The sequence below is a fragment of the Cygnus olor genome, chromosome 2, assembly GCF_009769625.2.
Source record: "Cygnus olor isolate bCygOlo1 chromosome 2, bCygOlo1.pri.v2, whole genome shotgun sequence".
NCBI lineage: Eukaryota > Metazoa > Chordata > Aves > Anseriformes > Anatidae > Cygnus > Cygnus olor.
In genome coordinates, this window is record NC_049170.1 from 138418611 (window position 1) to 138441553 (window position 22943).

Genomic DNA, 22943 nt, shown 5'->3' on the forward strand with positions numbered 1-22943 from the left:
TTACTTTATGCAAACTCCTTAGTTTCTTCCCTGGGTTTCCTTTGCTGATTCTTAAAATAAAATAAAATAATTGTGTGACCACTTCTAGTTTACTTTTTCTGTCTTATATAGTGAAAATTAACGTTCAAAGGTCACGGCTGTGGTAAATAATTTATTCTAAAATAATTCAGGAAAACTTTTAAAAACTTATTATTATATTACAATTTTCTTCTCAATTGTTTGTGAGCAATTATAATTTCCATCACATTTGGTTCAACAACTGTTTTGTTTGTTGAAAAGTATTTTCCAGTAATATATAAAACAGACTTTTTCCTTTGTAGTATTTTTAATTATGACAGGATCTCAAGTTAAATATAATGCAAGTTCTGTGCTTCTGTTACTGGGAAAACCATATCCCATTTGTAATGAGACATTTGTTAACTTCTGTATACAGATTGCGGTTCATTCCATAGATATTTGTGGGTACTCTGATGTCCCTCACAGGGTTTTTATCTATGACAAATTCATACCACAGTTCTTTAACTACTTTTTGGATAGGAGATCTTTTCTTTTGAAAAACAGTTTGCTCAATCTTTTCCATTAAACGTTTTTTAAGTACTTCGGGTTTTGATTATTAAACAAAAAAGATTATCAGAAATATACAGACTAATTATATATTAAGTTAGTTCAGGAAAGATATTTGAACATGGGACACGATTCAAAGCTCCCATGGCAAAATTAAAACCTAATTGCAGTTATCGTAAAGAACTCAAATTGTATTATTTAAGTGAGTACGGTTCCTGGCCCTTACTGATTTTCCAAGAAAGCTGAGTGCTCAACCACCTTAAGTACAGACAAAAGTCATGCTTAGTTGCTATTAAACCTGATTATGATGCAGTTAAATACAGATTTAAAAGTAATATACAGTGTTCTTGTTGCATTTCAGAGGCTATTCTTTGTGTGTGTCCTTAAAGACATAAATCCATTAGTTGCATTTTTTGTTCATTTTTGTTGTTTTTTTGTTTGTTTGTTTGTTTGTTTTTGAGGACTGGTTCATACATACTTATGGGGTCTGTTAGTTGTAGGACACAAAGATAAATCTATCATTCTTCAGCCTCTCAAAACATTTTTCATGCCCTCTGGTGCTTTTGGTAGTTGTTGGTTTTTTTGTTTGTTTCTTGTCCCTGTGAGAAGGCAATGGCTAACGCTGGTATGTTAATGGCTAACACAAGTGTAGGTTGAGAGTAATAAAATACAGGGATAGTGTCAGGCATCTCCACTGAGTTCAATGTCAATGATTGATATAAATCACAGATACTCCATTCTTCTGACATGATAGTCTGATAGTTTTTCTCCAGCAGTAAACTAGAAACAGGTTCAGAAGTAGGACATAGGAATACACATACATAGAAATATCCTGTTTTTGCAAGATACGAACAGAACGGATTTGAACTTTTACTGATAACCAAAGGTGTTTAACTATCGAATAGTATTATTTGATCTTTGTATGTGACAGTTTTTCAAAGAACAAGAAGAAACTTGCAGATTAGCAAATCCGGCTGCAAAGCAGATCTGAAAGTTCTCAGTTTCCTCATTTAAGGCAGGATACATACATATATTCAACAAAAATTGAGAGGAGGGCAATTCTCTGTTATGTGCTGTTTCAGACCATCATCATATATGCCTTATTCTTCAGACAGCTTGCAATGGTTTTCTTGGTTCTTGCCCCCCCAGAAATGCCCACTATATTATGCAACTGCAAGAGTTGTGAAGTTGCTTTCTAAAAATAATTTTAACAAATCTATTGCGCTCCTCATGCATTGCAGCTTATAAAAATAAATAATTAAAGAGTATTTACTAAACTGGACTCAAACAACATGCAGATGACAGAATTTGCTGTTTCCCAAATGGGCACTCAAGTGGGCAGGGTATTTGTGTGTATGTCTGCATCTGTGTACTGTCCTTGCAGTATTTTATTTTTTTTAGCTCCAGGCAGGAAGTAAAACACTGAATTTTCTTCATAGCCACCATCATTTGTATGTTTTGGGTGCCTCGTGAAATTTCTTGAACTACCTGACAATTGAATCATGGTCTTCGTGGTCGATAGTGTAAATATACAGGGATTTTTCTAGTAGATGAGTATTAGTCTTGCCTCACATTGCACTGTAAGTGGAGCTTATGTAAAACCTCTGTTCAAAAACATCTTTGACAGCTTTGTGTATATGCTGTAGGCTTTAATAGGCTTTAACTGATTTACCGTGAAGGTTTTCTATTTAATGTTTAAAAAAGGAATGGTGTATTCTGTGGCTTCCTATGGTGGGATGTAGACTTCTAAGAATGTATTGTGTCCTGCTACCAAAAGCTGCCTCAGCAACAGTTTATCATTAATAAGAATACTGTTGAGTTTAGGCTTTGGCTGTTTTTGTCATGTCCTTTACCTGTTCCCTATGATTCTTTATGATTTTTGTGTATTTTATACTTTCGTAATAACGATGAGTTTTGAGGTCAGTTTCCTACCAGATTCCACTTGTTCTGTTTTTCACCTTTTAAAGGTGAAATATGTTTAAAAACATGTTTAAATATGTTTAAAAATATGTTTAAAACATAAATGTTTTAATATATTTATTAAATATATTGTTAAATATATTTAACATTAATATATGTTAATACATTAAACTCCAAATTAATATATTAAACTCCAAATATGTTTAAAAACTTTTACATAAATACCCCTTTTAAGATAGTGTGGTCTTTGAGTTCCTAAAAGTTTATTTTTAGGAATTTCAGTTTGTTGGTATCACAGTTAAAGATTTAGCAATAGTATGCTATCAAAACAAAAGCTATCAATTTATTTTGTCACAGAAGAAACAAAAATCTAATCACTTCAATCTCAGATAACTGCTTGTAAATTTAAGTTGCAGTAATTACGTTTAATAATATGAAAGATTTAGCGGTTTTACAATTGACCGAAGGACTGGGACTCAAAATGTGTTGTTTATATTCATAGCTTTTTTACAGGTTTTAAGGCAAGAATCTGTGTATCAGAATTTCATTTGTAAACTGACTTTTCAGGGAGATCTCTCTTGGAGCTCTGCTGCATCCTTCCACATCTTTTGAAAGTTTCACTAAATTAATTAAAAATGTTTGGAAAAAGAGAGAGAGGGAGAGAGAGAGGGAGAGTCCCTTTCAGTGATGTGCACAATACCTCTTCATGGCTTTAGTCTCTTGTTTGGTTGGGCTTTTTAAGAAAGCCTTCCTAGATCTCTATATGGAATTTGATACCTCTTGTCAAAAATTGTTAATACTTGAAAACTTTATTTGGTGGTAGTATGTCAAGGAGAATATGCTTGACTTTTAGGTGTGATTCAGATAGTCATGCTGTGAGAAAGATTAGAAATGATCTTGTAAAGAGAAAACGAGTTCACTAGTAGTAACATAATTAAAAGCTTTACCTTAAGTCCCTAAAAGAACTGATGAAATACCTTCAATAGGTATGTTGTAATCTCCAAAGCCAAAATATACTATAGTGGAGCACTCTTTTCCTCTCCTTCAGTCTTCCCTCAAAGCCAGAGAAAAATCGGAAAATAATGGTGGGGAAGTGGTTTCACAATGGAGATGCTGTTCAAAAGCTTTTTCTGAGAGGAAAAAGAATCCACCATAATGGCATGGGGAATCTGGAAGTTTTGGGGACTACATTTTTCTGGTTCTCAAGCATTTGACAATAAACCTATAAATATCCAATACAGAATAATACAAGAGCAGGGAGTTCAAGGGCACTCTGTACTTGATGTTCAAGAAGAATTCTCTGAACAGAGAAAAGAGAAAACTTAACGGGTATTTTGTGTTTTATCCTGTGTTTTGATAACAACATCCTGATTGTTCAAGTCCCAGCGTTCTATGAAAAAAAGATAGGAGAAACAGCAGTTTGGAAAATTACCTTTCAGACTCTTAACTCCTGTAAGAATTAAAATGAGCATGCTTGCATTTAAGCAAGCTGGAATGCTAGTTAGTAATTCATCGATACTAGATTTGCTCTAGAAAGAACTAGACATGGAACTAAAAGAATCATTTCTTTTATAGCTGAGGTCTTGCGTATAGGTTAGCTTCTGTCTGTGTAGCAAGCGTTTCTGCCCACAGGCATGTGAACTCAAAGCTGTAATTCTCTCACAAAACTTACAGTGGTTAAATTTTACAGGCACTGATGATTTTGCATTGACTTCCCTGAACTGAGGATTTATTCATTACATAGGACATAACTGAAGAAAAGAAGTAAAATTGAATTTAAATCACAAAGGGAAAAGGTCAGACTTACAGGTACAAATATTCAGGATGTAAACTTAGGAAAATCAATTTCAGGGGGTAAAACATCTTTGAGAAAGAGGAAGGACTAGGAAGAGTGGGAGTACACCAAATTCCTTGCCTGAAAACACGGTACAGTAGATGCAATTAATATGCAGAGATTCATCATGTCTAAAGAGGAGACCGTGGTAATTATGAAAGGAAATTGGCATTCACAGGTTTATCAATATCATGAGAAACGAGTAAATTTGCAACCTAAATTAGAAGCAGGAAGAGAGTGAATGTCTGCTTAAAAAAAAAAAGTGGATTGCTATGAAAAAAAATCAACATTAAAGCAAATCTGATTTTCTCAAGTCAGGTAATTGTGTTTTCAACAGGAAATGTATAAGCTTCCTAATTGGGTTATCAGTCAGTCACTTGCCCCTGTTTTGCTGCTTAGGTGATTTTTACTTCCTCTTCTAAAGCTGTCTCAACATCTCTTAATTTTCCACGTTCCACTACAAAAACATGTCAGTGGTCTGAGCTTGCCCTTGGTCATGTTTCCATCCAGTCCCAGTCTTGGTACATTCCTGAGACAGCTCAAATCTTACATATTCTGTCAGTAAATCTAGATAAATCTCAGTATCTAAAGTCAAGCACAAATACAGGCTAGGCAGAGAATGGATTGAAAGCAGCCCTAAGGAGAAGGACCTGGGGGTGTTGGTGGATGAGAAGCTTAAAATGAGCTGGCAACGTGCGCTTGCAGCCCAAAAAGCCAACCGTATCCTGGGCTGCATCAAAAGCAGCATGGCCAGCAGGGCGAGGGAGGTGATTGTCCTCCCTCGTTCTGGGCACTGGACCAGGTTGCCCACAGAAGCTGTGGATGCCCCATCCCTGGAGGTGCTCAAGGTCAGGCTGGATGGGGCTTTGAGCAACCTGTTCTGGTGGAAGGTGTCCCTGCCCATGGCAGGGGGTTGGAACTGGGTGGACTTTAAATAAAGTCTCTTCCAACAACAAAAAATAAAAATAAAAAAATACATTTTTATCCATTGGTAATGGACTGAAATAATGGAGTAAATACTAAGATCATATTATATATTTATTAAATTTCACAATATTTATAGAATTGCAGAGTGTAAAAGCAAGAACAATTCAGAATCATGTGAGCTGAGCGTCTAGTTTCAACAGACTAGCAGTGGTTAGCTGGCTGCAGTTTCATAACCTGTGAGCTGGGGGAGGTCTGGCTGAACCTAAGTATTTTACTATCTTCAAGTAGGTTTTTTCTAAAATTACTTTAAATAAAGTGAATCCCCACATTTCCTTTGAATTCCAAATTTTCTAATGAGATCCAAATGCATCCTGTAGATAAGTTGATAAATGAGAATATTCAATAAAAAGTAGCATGCCTTAGTCATGTCATTATGGTCTTAAAAGATACAAAATATGAAGATAAAACTACTCCCATACAGCTCATAATGTGTACAAAATATGCCATTCTTCATTTTATCGAAGAATGATTCATGTGGGAAGATCAGATTTGTATAGATGGCTTTAAGAGTTTCTTCTACAATCTAACTGATTAGCAGAAGTTTGAAACTGTGTTGACTCTCTACTCATAATCTTTTGTTTTCTTTCAGTATTAATATGATAAATCTTTTGAAATGTAAAATACACATCATGCAATGTATCTTTTATTTCCATAATATTATGAATAATTCCTTTTACAGTCTAAGAACCACTGACAATGAATTCAGAAAATTTGTACCTTTCTTATCTTTTTTTTCCTCTCAGAGCATTTTTAGTAGTAAACTACCCTTCAATCTATCTTGAATTTGTACTAAATATGGAAATGCTAATAACAATAGTTTAATGGGGTATAAAGGAAGACACAATACTGTTTTTAATGTGAAAGGTAATATATTTCATATTGAGTATGGAATGGGTCTTCTACCAGGACAGTTTCTCAATGACATTTAAATGAGAAAGGCACTGCAAGGACTACAGGAAAGAAGTATTTTTTTTAAATATAGTTTTTAAGAAAGATGAGTGTTTCATCTTTTTCAGCACAAAGTGACTTTAAAACAGTAGGTTGGGCTATTACTGGTATCACACTATTATTGGGGCATTTTACAATATAATATTCAATATGTTTTAAGTATTTACAATTTGCCATTATGAATGCAACAATTCTGCAAAAAGAAAAAAATATATATGTGGCATTTGGGAGATTAATCTTTGTCAAAGGTAAATGTGAATTACGCCTTGGAAAGTTAAACAGTTAAATATTTGCCATTTAGAGTGGTTTTGCGTTGTACTATGTATGCTGCAAACATCTACTACAATATATACATGCTGAAAATACGGATAGGTAGATACTGTTTAGTATAAAGGAAAAAATTGGTATTTATTTCTAATGTTCAGTAATACTTGTACAGAATTTGACTTATGTTTAGGTATGAGTTCGATATACAATATTTCAAAAAGAAATCCTGTCCCATGTCAGTTTATCAAGCAAACTGTGGACAGTATGTCTTCGAGATTGTACCATCGTACCTGACCATACTGCACCACTTAAAGATATACCATGCATAAAATATGAAGACTGTATTTGGTGAAACTCAACATTTCCAGGTCAATTTATAGAACAACTGAAAAGACTGAGGTATTGTATCAGTAAACTAGGTGAAATGGTCAACTAAACTAAAGTAAAATACAGGATGAAAGCAGTGACAGAATAACAAGATTGTTTACCTTAGCTATATGGTAAACCAATCATGCATGAAATATTTGAGAAATCAAGACTAAAGATCCTCTTACAGCCAAACAGCATTAAGTTTTGAGATAAAATTATTTCTACCGTGAATCTAAAAGCATAAAAGCATTTGGGTTACATTGTATTTTGACTTCTTTTTGTTAACCTCCCTACCCCAGGCTTCCACTTAAGCTCTTCAAGCTCAGTCCTCACTGACTCTGTTCAGAGAAACTCTATTCCACTTGTTTTTCGTAGAAACATTTGGCATCCAAAAATATCATACAGACCTTCCTTTGGAATTGTGCATACTTATCATTTATACAGTCTGTCAACTGTATATTTATACTATGCTCCCTGAATTTGGGTGAATGCTTAAGAAATATAATGAGATTCCTCAAACTGTCTAAACATTAAACAGTATAAAAATGAAAAACTGATCTTTAAAAGTTCAGACTTGCTCAGGCTGTTATTTTTGCTGAGGAATTTAAACAATAAAGTTACAAAAGTCATTAAACCAGATGACATCTAAATGCACAGCTGCAAACTTTAGCTTTGTTTCGTTTCATGCTTTTTTTTTCCTGACAGGCTGAAATTACTTTGTAGTTTACCATACCATACCTTATCATCATAGGATCATTCATTCTGTGTTCCAGATACAAGTCTAGAAGACAACTGCACTGCAAAAGTTCGTCAGCTTATTTGCAGGAAATGACTATACCAGAGACCTTGGAGCAAGGGGCTGCTTCTAAATGTCTGGTCACCTCACAGGATATGTAGAGCATTTCCTGCCTGTAGGACTAGTGGAAGGAAGCACCAGGCCGAAATGTTTGATGTGTGATCTACTGTAATTCCTTTCATGTGTTCAGTGGCTTTTATATGATCAGTGCACAGCTACCAGTCCTGTCCTTGGTGTAGTCCAGTTCACTAAATTCTGACCTTCCTAAATGGACAGCAAACAGAATTATTGTACCACTCACCTGGCACCGACACTGTAATTAGTGGGGTGGAGGGATGCTGTTATTTTTTCCGCTGAATATGTACCCGCTGGTTTTCAAAGAGAAAATATTTAAGTAAAAATATTTAAGTTACATAAATAACATCCTGTTAAAAATTAACAGTACTTAATTTTAAAATGTTTTTATACATTTGTGTTCATATAACGCTGTATCTCGAAATGATTTATATGCAATTAATCATATTCACAATGTGATTTTGACATTATGCTCACAATATGTATGAGTAAATTGGTGGCTGAAGATGTTAATTTTGTTGCTTAGAGTCACATAATAAGCTTGGGGTGGGGTGGGGTAGAAATGAAACTTGCCTCTCCTATTTTCCTTTGGCATGTTCTAGCCTTGAAGAGAGGAAAACATGGCCAGCCCAGAGGCCTGTCCCAGCAGCCTCCCTTGTCCCCAGCCTCCTTGTGCACAATGTCTGGGCACCTGGCAGACTTAGTTCTTCTGCACATCCATGTACCCAGTTAGGTTTGTCACCTCCGCTGTAGCCAAAAGAGCATCTTCTAGTCTTTTGGGGAGGGTATCAGCCACATGTGCAAAATACTCTCAAAGCATTCAATTCAGTTCTTCATATTTCTTCTTCTGTGTGTTCAAAACCCATATTTCTTTCCTTTTGCATTATGGTAGCTCAGTGAAAATAAGTCCTTTTAAAAATGGTTTAGGGTGAAAGTAAATATCTGCACAATTCAATTGTAGTAGTTGATGAAACTGGTTAAGTTAAGGACACAAAGTTAGCCAGAAGAAAAGTGATTGTCTGCTATTTCAAAAGTATCTCTGAGCAGGATTAAGAACTGAGATTTTTACCTGTACCGTTGTCTATATTTATACTTACAAAGTTTACAAATTAATTGTAAGGGAAGACCTGTCTGCTCCAGCTTGGCAAGAAAAAAGCTGTGCTGAAAACTTTTAGTAAAAAGTAAATGGCATATTTTGGTAAGATTCCTGGAAAAAAATAGCTTTATTACTACTATCTTCTGTAGAAGACAGTTTTTGCTGAACAACTGGGAAAGTCTAGAAGCTGTGAAAGGGGATAAGTCTGTGTTTGTATGTATCCTATTTACATTTGTTTCAAACGTGACTGTTTAATAACAGTTGGAAATATTTAAGAGAAACAATTGTAGATAGTGTGATCGCATTGCGGAAGAGATGACCATCTTCCCTTGATGTCATTCATTTGCAGGGAACTTGGACATTCTTAGTAGTAGATTCTTCACTGTGCTTGAAGTGTCTTGAAGCTCAGCTGTCTTGAAACAGCAATAAATCAAACTCCTTTTCAAAGGTTTATTTTCTATACGTGTATCTAACACCACATCCATATGTATTCCAGACTCTGAGGAGACTAACAGACACACAGTGACACTCGGCAAAACCTTAGTACTCTTCTATTAGTTGGTGTGTTGGATGGTTGTGGGTCTGGATGAGCTGTCCTGTAGATCCAGTTGTACTTTGTTGTTTTCCCCAGGTGCTCTGACGTTCATGTTTTGAATGATGCCTTAGTACACACTAGTGCACATCAGAATCTTTTTATTATTATTATTTATTGTTATGATGATTTGAAAGCACAGAGTTCCATAATTGCTGTAATTTGCATATTCTTGAGTTACCTAAAGTTCTCTATAACTACTTGGTGTCTCATCTTCCTCTTTAGCTTTTTTACACTTGTACCAATTTCTCTCTTGGCCATGGTATTCATCTGGAGGTATACAGAAAGCAAAAGGAACTAAGCTGCATAAGAGACACAAGTCAAACATTTAAGCAGCATTATATAAAAACAAAGGAAAATTATCCAGGTTGTACTTTTGACTATTGCTTGACTGTATCAATTGTTTGAAACTGCCTAGCACAATCACAAGAAGTTTTTGTACATATTTCAGTTACTGCTGGTCTTCCTTTTTCAGCATGCTAATTGCACAAGTAATCTACCTCTTAAATTGATTTATGTCTATGCAAAAAAGCTATAAACACTGCAAACCATTGTATAGTTATAAGTATGACCATTGATGACTACAAAAAGTATTCAGTTGGAATTCAGTTAATAACTTATTCCTCAGGTTTAGTAATGTGATGTATTTGTCTACTATGTAAATGTTTAGAAGCGGTTAATCATTTTTACTTTGCTCATGCAGCTAGCATTGCTGTTTTCTTTTACAAGGTCCTCCAAAGCTGAAACTAAATCCAGGTACTTTAACCACTTTGACTTACAGGACACTCACACCATGTAGTGTACTTCTGTAGGGGATGATGGTGTATCTGGCTGTACAGAACACAAGACTAATGAGCTGATAAGGGAAATGTAATTTTTGTTGTTATGAAGCAGATGCCTGCGAAGATTAATTAATGTTACAATGGAAAGTGAACAAGACAGCATCACTTGGTAATCAGTAAAGCATTAAACAGAGGAGTCTTACTGTACTGAGTTTGTATTTAATCATTACAGTGCTGAGATAAGAATTGTATAAAAGTTAGAGTTTACTATTCATTTGCTAAAATGGTGATCTGGATAAAGAATTTGATGGTATCCAATCCAGAGTGTGCTGCCAGCAAGTGTGGAGATGGGGCAGTAGTTGAGTTCTGGCGCTGAGCTGGAGAGGGGAGAAGTAGTGGCTGCCAGCAAAGCCAGCCATATATGGCATAGCTCTGAGAAAAATAGCAGAAATGGTGAGAAGTGGGGTATACTGCTGGCAGCATTTGAGTCTGCTCTACTGACATGGATTAAACTGTTCCCATCATAAAACATTATGTCTGTTAAGCCACAAATGAGTCTCTGTAGGGACAGATGGCAGAGTGGGGAAGAAACGCTGAGGTTACCCATTAGGAAAGATATGGAGCTCAGGCTATATGGCAGAAAGCATACCCAGGATTATGAACAAAATTTTAGAATTTTGTCAGGACTGACACTTCTTGCCTAAGGATGTCTCCTCCTCCTTTCTTGTAATAAGAGAATTTTCTTAGCTCCAGCTTTTATCTAATTTTAGCATTAGAGCCCGATCCCATCTTTCTTCTCTCTCCTGTCCTCTCCTGTGTCTTATGTGTCCTGTATTTTCTTTCTCTTTCTTCTTTGGGTCTTTCTGACAAGTATGTCTTCTAATCTCTCCAAATTTAATCAAATCCAAGTCTTCCATTACCAACTGCCGTGATACAGTGTTTCTTTCATTCATGCTCCAAGATCATGTCCATGTAGCACATGTTTTGCAATGATAGGAAAGTTATTTTTTTCTCCCAGTGACTCAAGCTTTAGCTTCTTTGTGGTAATGGCATCCACTTGCTATAAGAAAAGGAGAGAGAGCAGAAAAAAAAGTTGTCTTTTTTTTCAGAAAGCTGGTTCCTGCCTTGAGTTTTACTAATAAAAGCTCAGCATTTTGGAAGGCCAGTATTGTCATCATAGATGCCCTAGGTTTACCACACTTTTTCTTTCTGCCCTTAACATCATGCCCTGTAGCATCTCACTCTAAATGGGGCTGTTGCCCATTGCTTCCCCAAGAAACAGTTGTTTCAAGTTCCCCGAAATTTGGTATAACACTTTCAGTGGCCTTGTCAGGGAGAATAAGTTAAGAAATTATGTTGAACAGAATGGGAAAAATGCAATTATGGAGTACGAGGTCAGCTATAAATATTGCTGTGATTTCAACACTAGTTCAGCAACTCCTTGTTCGTAGATCATGGGATTTCCTACTCATTTAGACTCAAACTGTATAAGCAGAAGAGAAAGTAGTCCTTTTGCATAGCATCTGTATCCAGGTCCAACTTTTACCTCTATAAAATAGAGGGTGTTTTTTGATCCAAGCTTATTGTCTGTTTCCTTTGGAATTAGAATAGGAAGCATCTTTTACCATCAGGGCAAAACCTTTAATTTGAATAGATAGCTTTCTCATCTCTATACCTGGGAGGGGAAATGAGTACACACAGAGATCTAGTAAGTGCTGAAAGAAATTAACTGTTATGTGTGAAGTCTATGTATATTTCTTGATTGTTACATAATGTATAGACTTACAATGCTTTTTTTCCTGCCTTGTTTAGCTTTTTGTAGGTCTCAGATGAGTTATAAGTGGATAGATTTAACTTCTTTATAGTGGGTCTCAGAATTATGCCTATTCAGCAGCATGAAGTAACTGGTTCAACATGAGCTGTTTCTTATATAAACATACAAAAAGCCTGACCCAGACTAAATCAATTTGAAAAGAAAAACATTAAAGCTGTGTTTCCTGTTATATGCTGATGGTCTTCTTTGTTTGCTTATGATCTTACTGTATTATTGACCAACTGTTGTAGTCTATACCACCTGCCGAAAGGTTCAGATGGGATAGTGAGGTTGTTTTCAGAAGGGTGAAGCAATTAAAATCATTACTCCTACGGTACATTTCAGATGGTAAAATAACTTTTATGCTAGGGCTAGAGAAGTCTTGAATCTCAGCTTACTCTTTTTCCCTGATTTTATTTTCTGTAAGGGTTTTGAAAGCTACAGAATGAAAAAGACTACAGACCTTATGCATAGTGTACATGTTTAAGATTAGGCCAATTCCTTCATTTTAACCTATTCTCATCCTTCTAGAAGGTATATACCTAATAAAACAGGAGCCTTACTTATAAAAATGGTTCGTAAAGAAAACCACAAATAAGTGGTCATGTAAATGTGTCTATGTACATATTTGGAAAAAAAGCTATATTTTGATCCTTGTATAAAGCTGGCAAGTTGTACTTCTGAAAGTAATAATCAGTCTAGTCAAAATGTAAAAAAAAAATAAAATAAAATAAAAAATCCTTTACATTAATATTATACTAGCCATGAAATACACTAGTACCCTATGTCCAAATAGTAGCTCTGTGTATTTTGCTGCATGGAAGTGTGTGTGTGTCAAAGAGTGATTTCATTGTTTTTGTAATTAAATAAGTTATTTTTGAGGGGAAGAACGCCATTGTCACAATGTGGAGTTTCATATTGCCACACACAGACAAATTTTGCTCTAGGAATTCCGTTCACCACATCATGGTTGTGCTGAACAAGCCTAAGGAATATAGTGCTAGGTACAGTTTAATGCAAGCTCTCGAGCTGCTCATAAAAGAATGAATGAAAAAATTTCTTTACTGTTAAGTAGTGGAGAGAATGATTCATTATGTAGGTAAAATGATCATATTCTGTATTTTGTATACTTAAACAGGTTTCATAAAATATGTAAGTTGGTGCTTTAATTTCAGTAGTATTTCACAAAACATATATTCCAATATTTACTTCCATTGAACAAGGTAAGTAAATAGACACTGGGCCAAACAGTAATCTGTAGTTTATAAATAAATAAATAAGACTACATGCATGTTGAGGAAATAATGCCTAGAAAGAATAATAAAAGACACAGTTGTTGTGGTTAGATCTCTCTATGTGAAAAGTTGACAAACACATTCTTAAGTTTTAAGAAACCACATTTAATTTTGAAATATCACTGCTGACATAACAGATTTTCAGTGCATCTGATAAGCATTTCAGAAGGTTATAGGGCTACTGAATGGTGCCATCACACTGCCTCAGCAGGTGTGACTCTGGTCAGAACTGTTGGCTTTCCTGCCATTTGCATGCCCCTGTGGGTAGATAATTAATTCATTATCTTAATTGCTAGCATACTCCATCAGTGACAATGGCAATGGTATCAGCAGTTTCAACTGTGTTTGGGTTTGGGCAGCATAGGGACTGCACTTTGAAATATGGTGCATACCAATACCTATAGATTGCATTAGTGCATGTATCACAGATTGCAGTGTGCTGCTTTTAACCCTTCAAATCAAACTTCAACTCAGTAATGTATGAAATCATTAAAAATAGACTATAATTTGATGTGAGCATAGATTCAAAGCAAAATGAACAAGATCATATCCTTGTGCCTTTTCCTAGCTTGTTAAAAAAAAAAAAAAAGTGGTAAGTTCAATTGTGCTTTTTTATTGTATTACTAAATGAGCATTGTGGATAAAGTTATGTTGTTCACTATATAGAAAGGGCAAGTTCATTTCTTGGAAGATTTCCTAGCTCTCATTAGCAAAAGGCAAATTATAGTAGATGACTCCTCTCGTACTGGTTACTAGTAAGAACAAATGGTCTTCACAGCACCCACTCATCTTAAATCTCTTGATGTTTTGTTGAAGCTTGATACGACTGTTCTCCAAGCTCAGCTGCAAATACAAATATTCTTCCAATGCAGCAGAATTTGGCAGAGTCCACAAGTAGTGTGGTTCACTCAAAAATGCTTTTTTTCTCCCTTGTCAGAAGAATTTTAATAACACAACTCTGTACTGAAATTCTGTGTTAAAAAGATTTTCTTCATCTTAGAATGTTCTTTTTAATTTTTATTCTTTCGGGTAAGTTTGAACAATTATCGCACAGTATAGTTGTTCACCATACTGACATGTAGCTGTTCTTTTTGAAGACCTGAATAACACATCCTTTATCCATTCAGTAGATGCTTTCCTGCATTTCCCATAAGGCTGCTCGTATGGACCTGATTCAAAGTCCACTGAAGTCAATGGATTGATCTCATATTGACTTTGGTGGATCTGGCTAAACTTTGAAATATATTTATTTACGTATCCCTCATTCAAATCCATAAGAGAGAGGCAGCTGGATACTTTTGAAGATCTGGACCTAAATTAATGCTTAGATATAATCAAGAGTAGCAAAACACGTACCTGAGTTTTCTTATTTTTGTATCTTAATTGTCTTACTAAGCAAAACTTGTTCATTGCAAATTTTAGTCTGATTTTGAGCTTTGTTCACGATTGCTCTCTTCATTGCAATTTGTTCTGAAGTGCTTTTTTTTTTGGTATTACAGAAGAGCACTGAATCTAGGAATACTTCGAGACCCTGGGTCAGAAGTTGAAGACAGACAATATCAAATAGATCTTCAATCTATAAACATTGGTACTGCTCATTGGAATCAGTTGAAACCAGAGAAGGAAAATGGAAAAGGAGGGGTTTTGCCAGAGAGTGAAAGAAATTCTCAAAATCCAGCACTTGAATGGAACATGGCCAGTAGGTAGGAACTTTTTTTTTTACTCTCTTCTAAAGTTACATAGCACAAACATTACAGATATTATTTGCAGTATATCTGAATCAACTAACTCTGAATTGTTTTTTTGCATGGCAAGCACATTTGCACGGAGTTTTGGATTATGCATTTGAAGGGAATATCACTACTAATTGCTGCACTGCAGTTATTGTCTAGTTATTGTGTCTTTTTTTCCATTATAAGCTCTTTTCTGAGTGGCTTATTGTTATGTCCATAAAAATAACTCCAGGGCTGAGACATGACATTCAGCTTCTCAGTCTACAAGCAACAGGAGGTTTTGTTTTTGTTTTTAACTTCTTTTGTTTGTATTATTACAAAGCTTGAGTAAAACCAGCTTAGTCATTTTTAAGTTAGAGGAGGATAAAGTAGAACATTTCCTATTGGTTCGGAACTGTTTTTTGTGCTTCTGTAACTAAAACCAGACAAATTTTTAGAATGAGATATTTAAACTGAGTCTTCCTTGTATACTGTGTGATACACATGCAAAGCCCTGCCCTCTATATAAACAAAACTGAAAGGTAAAGCCTGCATACACTTGCTTGGTATTTTAAGTTTTAAAATTATAAAATACTAGTTTTAATTTTTTTTCTGATTTTGGAGTTTTTGAAATTTAATTTCTAGTTTTAATATGCTTTTTTGTTTTACTCTACAAATTCATACATATGCTATAAAAGTGCATACAGGTTTTACAGGTTATATAACAGTCAAAAAATACTTCCTGTATACCTCCTTCTGATTGAGTTTTGCTGGGAGCTCCTTGCTCATCCATGTAGATCTCCTGCCCCCTTTGCATACCTTCTTTCTCATAGGGGTACACTGATCTTGTGCTTGGAGGGAGTGATGCTTGAATACTGACCAGATCTCTTGGACTCCTCTGCTTTCAAGGGCCCAAATCCATGGGATTCCTCCAAGTGGATTCCTGAAGCAAAAGTTTGCTCTCCTGAGGTCCAGAGTTGCAATCCTACTTATTGCCCTGCTTCTTCCATGCAGGATGCTGAAATCCACCATCTCATGGTCACTGCAGCCAAGGCTGCTGTCAACTTTTACATCTCCAACCAGTCCTTGTTTGCTAGTACAAGGTCCAGCATCACACCTCTCCTCATTGGCTTTTCCAACAACTGTATCAAAAAGTTATCATCAGTGCTCTGTAGGAACCTCCTGGACTGTTTGTGCCTAGGTGTGTTGTCTTTCCAGCAAATATCAGGGTCATTGAAATCCCCCATGAGAACCAGGGCCTGTGATCGTAAGGCTACTTCCAGCTATCTGTAGAAGGCCTCATTGACTTCCTGATCAGGTGGCCTGTAGTAAACACCCACAACAGTCACCCATGTTAGCCTGCCCTTTAATCCTTACCCATAAGCTCTTGACTCACCCTTTATCCACACCGAGGCAGAGCTTGATACATTCCAATTGCTCTCTCACATAAAGAGCAACTCCACCACCTTGCCTTCCTGGCTTGTCTTCCTTAAAAAGCACATAGCCATCTCTGATAGCATCCCAGTCATGTGAGCTATCTCACCATATCTCTGTAATTGCAGTGAGATCATGGCCCTGTGACCACATGCAGATCTCTAATTCTTCTGTATATTCCCAATGCTTCATGCACTGGTGTACAGGCATTTCAGAGAGGTAATCGAGCATGCAGGTTTCCCAGCAGGATTGTAAGAGGATCCTCCACAGCCATGTGCTGTACACACTTCCTTGGCTGCATGCACCCCCTGGAGGCATCCCAACTTAAGCCGTGTTTTGCTGACTACTCTGTCTCTGTGATGTTCCCCATCCCCTTCTTTCAGAGTTTGAAGCCCTCCTTTACCAGGCTGACCAACCTGTTGGCAAAGACACATGTGCCTCACTTAATAAGGTGGATATCGCCTCTCCCTGTCAGTTGTCAGTCTTCAGACAGGGTCCTGTGATCATAGAAACTGAAAACGTGTTGCCAACACTAGCAGTGCAGCCAGTTGTTAACTTGGAAAATCTGTCTGCTACTCCTCCCATCCTCCAGCCTCACTGGCAGGATTGAGGACAAAATGACCTGGGCTCCCAGACCCTTGACCACCATCCCTAGAGCTCTGAAATTTTGTCTGATGGTTTACAATTTGCCCTTGGTATCATTAATGTCCACATGGAAGAGCAGCAGAGGGTAATAGTCCAACACGTGGACAGGCCTTGGCAGTCTTTCCATGATATCTCATATTCGAGCCCCTGGCAGACAACAAACCTCTCTAGACAGGAGATCAGGTTGACAGGTTCCTCTGTCCCCTGCAGCGTGGAGTCACCCACAACAATCAATGCCTCTTCTAGGTGTTCCCGTATGGCGCAGGGTCTGTTGGCCCAGTTGCTTCCCTACAGTCTCACTCTCAGCCATTGCCTATTCTTAGTTGCCCTGGTTGATATATGAGGAGCAGATCAGGCTGCCTTACTCAACTCCAGAGTCTCCCCTGATGTGATGGATCTTTCTTCTTCAGTCTAGAGAGTGGTGAAGAGGTTCAGCAAGAGCACGTCAGGCTTCAGGTGAAATCTCTTCCTCCTGCTGGTCCTTGCCATGTCAAGCTTCCATTCTTCTGCATTATTGGCCCCCCATTCTGTGGTGCTGTGTGTGCTTGGCTCTTTGGCCGTGGGTCCAATCTTTATGAAATATATGCACAATTTTATGTCTCCCAAGATACAGATTCCTGTCTGAATTAAGGGATGTGTTCCTGAAATTGAAATAGAAAAACAGGACGAATCATGAGGGAAGACAAAAATTGAACTATTGTTCATTTAATTTTCAAGAGTAGGGAAGATGACAGGAATCTGTGAGATTTTCCTGAAAGTAGGGCAAGCTGTAGTAAAAGAAGCTACATGAGGATGGCATGAAGCCTAAGATTTGTACATGATGAATTGATGAAAGATCAAAAGAGCATATAAGGCCATTCTGGAGGGATACGTGCAGGAAAACAGTATGACCAAGAATAAACTCTAGTTTGTCACTGAAAAACAGAGGTCAGTAACAGCAGATCTAACCAAAGCAATGATAAAATCACAAGGAGGGACTGGAATGCAGATGAAAACACATTTTTTGTTTTGTTTTGTTTTTCTTTTTTTTCTTTTTTTTGTATATTTGTATTTTTTATTTATTTATTTATTTGTATCAGTTAAACACAGTGATAGTATTGGTTCTTCAATTATAAGATCACCTGGTTCTCTCCTGCCGTATAATGATTTATTTATTTATTTATTACTAACACAATTTCATAGACAACTTTGCTTTTAAATTCTTGGTCTTGAAAATATATACGTGACCCCTTCTATTTAGACCTTGATTTTGGGCAAGTTGCCCATCAAGTTCTTTCTCACAAAATGTTGTGGGGCCACCGGCATTTCTTTAAAGATGACATTAATCTCCAAAGGACTTATGGCCAATCTGTGAGTAAAGCTAACGTTACAAAACCAGCCACTGGGGAATTGCCTTTCCTTTTCCTTCCCGTTGGTGGCTGAAGTCATGTTGCTAGCAAACTTCAGTCTGAGCTTTATGGTTATAGATTTTGATAGGAAAATTGGTGGGATAACTAGAAAGCTATAGAGATAAGAATAAGAGAAACAGTTGAAAATAATCAGAATTCTCTTTTTTTGGTATAAGTGCTTGGATATTATTCTTTTTCTCAGCAGACTTCCAAAATAAAATTTTATTACAATGTATTTGACATATAAGTAAGTTTCTTTTGAAATTGTTTTTACATGAGTCTTCTACTTCATTTTTTATTCTAGATCAGTTTTAATTAAATACATTAGCTTCTCCTTTGTGGTATGCAATGCTGTATTTTAATTCCAGCTTGAATATGTTTAAAGAGAAAGCTGGAATGAGTGTTTTCTTGTCCTTTTGGCTTACATTTTTACACATTTACTACAATTCTTTTTCAGGATATTCACATTTTTGCTTTTTAATTGGCAGTCAGCTTTGCTGCATCTGGGTCGATTTTATGATCTGTGGAAGTGGTGTGCTGAGAACTATAAGAACCCATATTGAACTTTGCCATCCATTGAGATATTTCCAGCATGTACCAAAAGGGTGGCTGTATGGTGTTTTACATGGTGCTTAGTGTTTTCAGGGTGATTTTCATCTTAAGATTTACTGCAACTATCATGGAAGCTTTATACTTTGACCTACTTGTGATACTGTTTTCTTTTTTAACTCTTTAAGTTTCATTGACATGTTTAACCTGGAACATAATGATATTTACTTAATTATTTTAGGGTTAGTTTCATTATTTGGTTTACATGTACTTCTCCTTGGTTTTACTTATCATTTAGACACAGTGCTATGGTTTATTTGGTTAACTGGATTTTAAAATTCTTTTTTGAGATCCATTTCTCTCTTACTTGACTCATTTTTAATGTATAGACATGTACAGTATAATGTACAGTATAGAATCTAATCTATATCCGAGTATTTCACATACAGAAAACTTCAGCAGAGATGCCACCTTTTATTTTGCATTCCCACTTCCAAATGTATTACTGTTTGTTTTTGGTTTTGTTTTTGTTTAATTAAAGAGCTATAAAAATTCTAGAATTTATTATATTGTAATTTAGTCTTCTGAGTTGAAATCTGGTCTTGTTTTAAAAACTTGAATGAAAACCAAATCATTCGAAATATAATTTTTTTTTGTATGTGATATAAATAAATATTTGAAAGCTTTTGACATAATTTATAATTTGAATGCTTTAGCAACATTTATATAGAAAGTAAATCATTCAAATGTTCCTACCACTTCTTCTGGAGTTCAATATTTGTAGTACTGAATATCTCATGCTTTTGAATTTTTTTTTTTTAATCTCTTACAGCGTGATTTGGAAAGAAAGTAATCTTACTTTGAGACTAGGTGTTAAATGTTTCAAGGAGATTAGTCTAAAATTCTTCAAAGTGTTATCCTGAAGCGTCTATGTGCTGCCTCCCATGCCTCTGGAGGTCACTGCAGGAAGAATGGGGGAACTAGAACTCTCTGGCAGGGTGGGTGCCCGCTCTCAGAAAAACCTGTCCAAATACCATGCTGTACTGGGGATTGGGGGTCATAACTCTTCCCATTATGAAATGTTTATCCTTCACTGTAGATGTTATAAAAAGCTCCCTAATGGTGTAATATATAAAAAGAGTACTGGAAACAGTCAGACAGTTCTAATAAGGTTATGTACAAATGAAACCTGTCCACATTTATTCCCTTTACCAAACAGCATGTGGGGAACTGGGAGTACTTAGCCAAAAGAAGTTTTCTTGATTGAAAACTGCTTTTTCAGCTTGCGGATCTCCTCCTCCCTCTCTCTCCTCTCAATGGAAAAAACAACAGCCCTGAAGGAAATAAAGAAATATATCCTCTCTTGAGGCCTCGCCCCCATCCCTGTGCAATCCTTCTACAGCTCCCAGCAGCAACTTCTGCTTCCTGCCGCCTGAATAAACTCTGTTTAAAAAAATAATAATAATAATTGAGCTTAAAAGCATTACTTCTCTGTGTGGTAATGAATTGAGTGTGGCAATATACTGCATTACAGTTCTGTCCTTGGCATACGACCATCTGGAACAGCTCTTTGCAACTCTCATTGAGTATGTCAGGGAGCCAATGATCTGTTGTATGAAACTGAACAAAATACCACTCTTGCTTTGCAAGGATCCTCAGAAATGTTTCCTGCAGATTTTTCCTTGAATAGTTTTCATTTTCATGTTTTTTTGGAAAGTTGAAGTGCAGCTTGCCAGATTCTAGTAGGGAAGACCAACAAGAAATGATCAGTAGATCCCTGTGTGGGGAAGTACGGGCATTCCTTGTGAATCTTGGAATAAAATACAGTATGTTTGCATTCAGTTTTGTACTTCGGTTTGTTGTATTTATTGTACCTGAAGTCATATTTTTATTTGCACTGTACAAAGCTGTACTCAATAACAAGGGGTAGGTTATTTCCTTTATTAATCCACAGCAGTGAAATGTTGCACATCATACTTAATAAGATGAAAATTAGTTTTACTGAGGCATAATTACATAACAATAGTCATTCTGTACAGCCAGATGGTGTACGTTTGTTCATTATCTAGTTCTGGTCATTAGATAGTCCGCGAAGTAGAGTTACACTATTTCACTGTCTTGTGATGATTCTTTGTAACACCTCAGAGAGCTAAAAGGATGTGAACTGTTCTACCCTTTGGAAGATGGAGATCAGAGACAGGATGATGCAGGTTTCCACAGATTTCATCAGTAGTTAGGTATTCCAATGCATTTGTAGATCAGGAATTAAATGATTTATACGACTCTTAAGGGAAGCCTGCAAGGTAAAAGTCTTTTTAAGTCCAAAGGTAGCATGCTAACTAATAAAACATCTTCAGGTTGCATGCCTTACACTTCTAGAAAAGACTGATTATGTGGGATATTCCATGCTAATATTTGAATTTTGTTTTTCACATTATGGAATTTTATGTGAGGATTCTTCTCTCCGTAGATAGTAAACTTACATGGCATAAGGGAGCTCTTAGTTGTCATTCATGAATTCAATATATATGAGTTACTTCCTGAGCTATGTATTTTTTAATTATATAAGGACTCAAACTCTGGATTAAGTAAGGTATCATTAAGAAAAAAATGATAATTAGGAATAAGGCAGACATTTCCAAGTTTCACATCTAGGTCATGTTTTATCTCTTACTGGCCAGTATTTGTTGTTTGTTTGGATTTTGTTTCCATATAAAATTGCCAAGTTATATTCCTTATTGTACACTTTCATAGCTTTTCCAGTCTCACATCATCACACCTCTTCTGTTAGTGCAACATCATCTTTTTGGCAGTCCTTCTCCTCATGTAAATTCAAAGCACTTCTGAGTGGATGTAATCAAATGCTGATGAGGGGGAATGGTTTTAAACTGAAAGAGGGGAAATTTAGATTAGAGGTTAGGAGGAAATTTTTCACTCAGAGAGCGTTGAGGCACTGGCACAGGTTGCCTAGAGGGGTTGTGGATGCTCCATCCCTGGAGGTGTTCAAGACCAGGTTAGATGAGGCCCTGAGCACCCTGATCTAGTGGGTGGCATCCATGCCTATGGCAGAGGGGTTGGAACTAAATGATCTTTGAGGTCCCTTCCAACCCAAGCCATTCTATGATTCTATGATTTGATGTAATCAAATGTTGCTTTGAATATAAAATTCTGTTCTTCATATTTCTTTATCTTGTCTCCACAACATTTTTTGTTACATTAATCATTAGATATGTCTTTACTTTCAAGGTACTTCTAAACTATCCATTTCTCCTTGTATGTCTTCTTTCATTTGCTTTGACTCAAGTACACTCAGTGCTCATCAAACCTCACCATTCCAGTTAACAGAGCTGCTGCATTTAATTTCCAAAAAAGTACTTTCTTGCTCACTCCTAGGTTATCCTACAGGTTTAAAGGCATCTCCTGTGAACATTCACAAAATTATTGCAATGTCATCTTTCCTCAAAAAAAATCATTTGTATTACAGTGTAATAGAAAAACTCGTAAAACAGCTATAACATTGCCACTGTACTGATGTCATTACCTACAATGCTGTTAGTTGTTACTTTTATTTCCCAGTCTTCAGGTCTGTTTTTTCTTAGATTTAAATTGTAAACCTTTGAGGACAGAGACCATTTTTGTCCTGTGATTTTACAATGTGGATCTGTAGTCAATAACCAGAGTTCATATAATCATTCAGATATAGTCCTAATTCAGCACTGAGTAAAAGGCACCTCCAGACCTTATCATAACTGTTTTGCTTCCTTGTTGCTCTGTGCTAACATATGGACTTTCAAGTACTATGTGCAGTACTTTTAAGTGTAGATGATCAACTGCTTTAACATCTCTAAAAGTACTAGCTTTTCTTTTTTATTTTTTT

At 36.2% G+C, this 22943-nt stretch overlaps 1 protein-coding gene across 6 annotated transcripts in view; it reads left to right on the forward strand.

Annotated features, from left to right (window-relative positions):
- The window catches only part of VPS13B (vacuolar protein sorting 13 homolog B), a 473584-nt gene that overhangs the window by 287470 nt on the left and 163171 nt on the right, over positions 1–22943 (forward strand). For all 6 annotated transcript variants that reach the window (XM_040548605.1, XM_040548603.1, XM_040548600.1 and 3 more), the window contains exon 31: positions 14838–15041. In XM_040548605.1, the coding sequence (XP_040404539.1) occupies positions 14838–15041 (204 nt within the window). The remainder of the gene's footprint in view (positions 1–14837; positions 15042–22943) is intronic.